The sequence below is a fragment of the Bos javanicus genome, chromosome 11, assembly GCF_032452875.1.
Source record: "Bos javanicus breed banteng chromosome 11, ARS-OSU_banteng_1.0, whole genome shotgun sequence".
Classification (NCBI taxonomy): Eukaryota; Metazoa; Chordata; class Mammalia; order Artiodactyla; family Bovidae; genus Bos; species Bos javanicus.
Window position 1 is genome coordinate 92,804,156 of NC_083878.1, and position 6,284 is coordinate 92,810,439.

The following is a 6,284-nucleotide window of genomic DNA, read 5'->3' on the forward strand; positions in this document are numbered from 1 at the left end:
ACCCCTCCCCCGACCCCGGGCTTGCGCTTCCCTCGCCCTGTCCCCACTGGTAACCACTGGTTTCTTGTTCATATTTGTGTGGGCTCATAAACTGTGATGTGCAGGGCCCAGGACAGAGAAAAGGGTGTGAAGGGCTTTATTCTAGATGGTTGGGTGGGTGAAAAGACTTCCACTCCTCCCGGAGAATGCGATAATCTCACCTTTTACAGAGCATGCTGGATTTTCAGGCATTTTTTTAAAATAAGCGTTTTATTTTAGAACAATTGCAGATATACAGAATTTACTGAAGCAACAGTACCAAGTGTTCTCAACTGTACCCCACATCCAGTTTCCCTATGATTGACATCTTACATTGCACCGTGCGCATAACACCGTTAATGAACTAACATTGACATATTTGGAGGAGGAAACGGCAACCCACTGGAGTATTCTTGCCTGGAGAATCCCATGACAGAGGAGCCTGGCGGGCTACAGTCTGTGCAGTTGCAAAGAGTAGGACACAACCGAGTGACTGAGCACGAGTTGATATATTAGTAACAGCATACTTTCTCCTTCTTTCCTCCGTCTTTCCGTGACGCCTCTATTCTGTTCTGGGATCCTGCTCACGACTTTCCGTGATGCCTCTACTCTGTTCCGGGATCCCGCTCACGACACCACGTCACATTCAGTTGTCACATCACCTTAGGTTCCTCTTGACACTGACCGTCTCTCAGACTTTCCTTGTTTTCGATGACATTTTTGAGGAGTGTTTTTAAAATGCGCCATGACTGGAATTTATCTGATGGGTTTCACATCATTCAAGGGGGGTTATGAGTTTAGGGGAGGAGGTAAATGCCATTGTCATCAAATCGAGGCTACACATTATCCACACAACTTATCACTGCTGACATTGACCTTGATCACTTGGACGAGGTGTGTTTGTCAGGTTTCTTCACTGAAAAGTTACTCCTTTTTTTCTCCCACCCCCTTCCTTTACTGTCCTTTTTAGGAGGAAGTCACTATTTAGGAAGTCCTTTTTAGGAGGTAGCCCACATCTGGGGAAAAAGGAGTCATGCCCAGTCTCCTCAAGGGCAGAGTATCCACCTAAATTATTTGGAAGTCTTCTGCATAGGAGATTTGCCTATTTGCCAAATGTTATGCATTTTTATCAATATTTTTATGCTGGGTCTTTTTACTTTTTACAAATTCAAGAACCCTATTGGTGTTTCTGGGAACCTAGGAATATCTTACTTCAATTACTAAGATGCATGAAATTACCAAAGCATTAGAGGGTAGGAAAAAAGCCAATGATTCTTTTTATTTTTTCTATTGTGGATACATATTAACAAAAGATTAAGGAAATATCCAAAACAGAAGAACCTCTCGAGCCCCACTGCTAGGAGCTGACCATTATTCCCATTCAATTTATTTTTTTTTCTTTTGTGCATAATTTGTACACAGATTATACTATGTAATTTTGTTTCTTACCTCCTTCCACCTTTTTTTTTTTTTTTTGGCTTATCATATCCAAAACATTTCTCCTACATTGCTATGTAGACTTCATAATCATATTTTTTTTCAGTAGCTGCTAAATATCCCCTCATGTGGCCTTTGGTGTCCCTCCCCCGACCACCAAACTATAGCTGTATGCCTGGCATATAGTCAGTGTTTAGAAATTACTTGTTAAATGAATGAATGTACAACAAAGTAATCATCCTCTTGTTTTAGAAGCGTGGGTTATTTCAGTTTTCTTGATTCTAAATAGTACTGGGACAAATAGATTATTCCCTTAGGATAACATCCCAGAGTGGAATTACTGGGCCAGTGGGGGCCAAAACTTTTCAAGATAAATGCACCAAACCAGAAATCTCCCTCCCCTTCCTCTGAACCACCAGCAATTGTGCCGAGGGTAATAATTTACAATTGATTAAAGAGTTTGTGGGGTGTTTTTTCCCCATCTTTCTTTCCCCTCCTCTCCCCTTCTCCTCCTACCAAAAAAAAAAAAGAGTGGGGGGAAATTATCTGAGAAGGTGAAGATGTTCTCAGACAATCATATTAGCATATTCCAACAATCGCAATTTGCAAAATAGTAATCACAACTCCCGGGATCGGGGAGGCATTAATCAAAGCTGCAGGTTTAATTCCATTTTAAATATTGATGAAATGTGCTTCGGCAGCCTCACCCTGGCGTGGCAGGGCCAGGGGAGCCGCCTCGAGGCGCCAGGGAGGTGGAGGGAGGGTTGGGGAGCAGCTGCTGGGAGGAGAGGCTTCTGTGATTCAAATTGGTGGCTGAGCGGCCAGGTAGAGAGGGAAAGGGGTAGTGAAGAGGGCTGTTTAAGGCCATTGCTGTCAATTTGTAACTATCAGGGAGGGGCCGGAGGACTGGTTCAGCACAATAAACCCCGTTGGTCTGGTTTCAGGGTTACCGCTGAAGAGGTTGCAGCTGCACTGATTCGAATAGCCTGGAGACTTCAGAACTGTAATTATCAACCAGGCTGCTTGCGGTGTGGCAAAAGTGGGCTTCACCAGTGCTTAACTCCTTGTGTGCCGCGCTTTCCCCGCCCCCGCCCTGGGGGGCGGGGGTTGGCAGCCACGCGAGGATTCCCCGGTAGCCTCCCCAGGGGAAACTGAGGCCCACCAGCTGCTGAGGGCAGTCCTCCCAGGCCAGAGCTTGCAGGCGGCGAGCCTTTGTCGAGGTCACAGACAGAGATCTAGTTGGGGTGGGGGACAGAGGAGGCTTACTCTATGGGGGCAGATTCGCCTTCTGGCACCTTCAGGCCTGCCCTGGGGTGGAAAGTCCGGCTTCAGGGTCTGATGAGTCTTGGTTTAAATTCCACTGGCCATGCATATAAGTCAAGGCTTGTCCTCTTTATAAAATGGAGCAATCTCCCCTAGCTAAGTTGCTTTAGTCATGTCTGACTCTTTGCAAGTCTATAGACTGCAGCCCATCAGGCTCTTCTGTCCATGAGATTTTCCACGCAAGAATACTGGAGTGGGTTGCCATGCTTTCCTCCAGGGGTTCTTCCCTACCCAGGGATCTAACCCATGTCTCTTAGGTCTCCTGCATTGGCAGGCTGTTTTTTTTTTACCACTAGCGCCACCTGGGAAGCCCCTACCCTACTGGGGTCTCACAAAGGACTCAATGAGATCCGGGATTTGTAAAGCTCAGAGCACACAGTAAGCTGACAAAAAGTCTTGTCTCCCTGGGTCCTGGACCAGAAGAGGAAGGGGGTTCCTGGCAGGGGGCTGTAGTATGGAGGGCAGGATTTCTGTGGGATTTCCCATGGTTTAGCTCTCAAGGAGTGTCTTTTATCTCTAGCTTCTGCCGTTTGTCACCCAAGTGTTGAAGTGAAAGTGTTAGTTGGTCGGTTGTGTCCGACTCTTTGCGACCCCATGGACTGTAGCCCACCAGGCTCCTCTGCCCATGGGATTCTGACCCAAGGAGGATGAGTAATTCCATCCTCTGATCTCTTAGGTGGGAAGCACTGAACTAGACACGGGGGAAGACAGAGGCAAGACAGGAAGGCAGGGATTGGGGCCGGTCCTCTTTGTCCCCAGGAAGTGGGCAGGAACAAGGGAGGGACCACTGGCCGGCAATGCCGTGCTGGGGGTGGGGGCGGAAACCATGGGCTTTGCTGAGAGTCCTGGTGAATGGACTCTTAGCACAACTCCGTGACCCTCCTCCTGGAATACAGACCCAGAGAAATTCTCCACGGACCCACCAAGGGATGTGCCCAAGAACATAGCATCTGTCCCAGCATCATTCCTGGTGTGGGAAGTGGAGGCATCCTTCGTGCCCATCCAGGGAGGATGAGTAGCTGGAAACTCGCCATGGAATATTAGGCGAGCAATAGGAATATTAGGTCAGGAGCAAAGAATGAGATGTCCACATTGCAATGAGAACAGATCTTGAAAATATCGTGTTGAGTGAAAAAAAAAAAAAGTGAGACACAATGAAACTCACAGCACAATGCCATTTGTGTAAATTAAAACCACATTTGCACACAAAACAGCAGGATATATTTTACTGAGTTACATGCATTTTTAGGGGTACACATCCCACCATTGGAGTGGGTCTCTAGTCGTGGTGAGAGGAGGGGCTGGGTGTGGGTTTAGAGGATAAAGGGGAAAAATGAAAATAGTCAGTCTGCAGAGGGGTCTGGCACAGAGAGATGCTGGTGGTGTGCTATGGTCCCCCCTCCACTTTCTCTCTCTCTCTCTCTCTCTCTCTTTCTCTCTCTCAGGTTTCAAAACAGCACAGGCCTTGTATGCAGACAAGTTCCTGGGGCTCAAGTTCTAGGCTCTCCCATGTGCTTATCCCATGGCTGTGGACATACAACTTGTCCTCCGAGCCTGTTGCTTGTCCACAGGAAGGCGCGGTCCCGAGGACTGAGTTGAGGGAGATAAACACTTGTGGGCCTGCAGGGCCCCCAGCTTCTCCTCTCCACTCCTCACCGAAAAGACCCAAGTAAAGAGAGAGTGTTGACCCTCTAGAGGAACCATGGGTTCTCTGAAGGGTCCAGAATGGAAAACCCAGAGAATAAACTAAGGCCTGGACCAGCTGTCCCAGTGGTGCCCTAAGTGGATGTCACACTGGGCAGGGGCCCAGTTCAGAACAGCCCGATGATGTCATGCCTGCCTCCATCCAGTCAGCAGCGTCCACCTCTGACACCACCCCAGTCCTGAAACCCTGCCTGGGGGGCTCCCAGCATGAGGCATGACTGGCTCCCCCTCTCCTTTACAGATGATGACGAGCACGAGTGGATCGTCCGGACGTGTCGGAAGGGCTGGGACGAGACCATGGGCCCTGAGCCCAAGTCGTGAGTGCTGTCGCCTCTCCATAATAGGCTTCCTTCTGTGCGCCCAGCCCTGGCTAGCCTGGGGAGGGCAGGCTATAGTTCTAGGACCTGACTGGACTCCAGGAATAAAGGTTTTCTGCAGTCAGTGGCCCTGATTTCCTTAGACTATTCCTTGGGATGGGACCCTCATTCCACTTGCGTCAGAATCACCTCGGCAAAATTGTGAACTAGCTATGCTTAGACCCACCCTGCTGCTGCTGCTGCTGCTAAGTCGCTTCAGTTGTCTCTGACTTTGTGCAACCCCAGAGATGGCAGCCTACCAGGCTCTTCTGTCCCTGGGATTCTCCAGGCAAGAACACTGGAGTGGGTTGCCATTTCCTCCAATGCATGAGAGTGAAAAGTGAAAGTGAAGTCGCTCAGTCATCTCCAACTCTTCACAGTCCCATGGACTGCAGCCTATCAGGCTCCTCTGTCCATGGGATTTTCCAAGCAAGAGTACTGGAGTGGGGTGCCATTGCCTTCTCTGAGCCCCACCCTAGTACCTGCTAATCAGAATCGCTGAGACTGGGGCCCAGCAATTTGCATTCTCAGGTATTTCTTACACATATGGAAGTTCGAGAGCCATCACCTTATAATGATAGATACATGTAATTGAATGAGCAATTCATAGGTGCAGGCAGCGTGGGTATGTTACCTCAGCTCCTCATAATAGCCTTATTTGTACAAGAGAGCTTAATGTCACCTTTACAGAGGGGGAATCTGAGGTTCAGGGAGATTTGACCTGACCTCGGTCATACAGCATTTGAATCTGAGTCCCTCTGAAGATAAAGCCCAGCTTTATTACTTTTTTTTAAAACCAGGAGCAGCCTGCCTGATCAATGTTGATTTCACAGAGCAGTAGGACACGATGACTGTGCCCAGGTTCACAGCTGGTATCTTGTAAGCACAGAAATGGTTGCCCACAACAGCTGCTCCCTCTCTGAAACTTCCCTAGCTGGGTCTCATACCCTAAGCACAGAATCAGTATGGTGCCCCTGGTATGAAAGAATCCAGTGTTGGCATCATACACACCTGGGTTCGGATCCCAGCTCAATCACAGGTATCATACGACCTTGGGCAAGTCACTTCACATCTCTGAGTTTCAGATTCCTCATCTGTAAAATGGGTTTGATGGTGCTTAAACCCAGAGGGTAGCTGTGTGGATTGAATGAAACAATACAAGGAGCTGGCACTTAGCAGGAATTCGGTATGTGCTTGCTTTAAAAACTAATTTGTTAGCTGTGCGTACAGAGTAATTGTTCTTCAGAATCACCCCCAGGGATCTTATGTGTCAGCTGAAAACCAGCAGAGGAAGTGGTAACATGTTCCGGGGGGTATACTTGGGCCACAGGCATCCTGGATCTTTGCCTGGCTTTCCCATCTTAGAGGCTGCTGGCTCCTGCAACTCCCTGCCCCTTGTCCCGTGGCTCACCAGGGTCTGCCCAGGAGAGGGAGTCAGGCCTGGGA

The 6,284-nt window shown here is 48.7% G+C and overlaps 1 protein-coding gene across 4 annotated transcripts in view; it reads left to right on the plus strand.

The window, feature by feature from the left end:
- Positions 1–4,926, plus strand: part of MORN5 (MORN repeat containing 5) — a 34,885-nt gene extending 29,959 nt beyond the window's left edge. For 2 of the 4 annotated variants that reach the window (XM_061433430.1, XM_061433428.1), the window contains one exon: positions 2,400–4,717. Coding sequence is in view for 2 of the 4 variants with exons in the window: in XM_061433428.1 (XP_061289412.1) it covers positions 2,400–2,431 (32 nt within the window). In the remaining 2 variants the exon portion in view is untranslated. The other 2 variants (XM_061433429.1, XM_061433426.1) reach the window with 2 other exon arrangements.
- Positions 4,927–6,284: the final 1,358 nt, after the last annotated feature.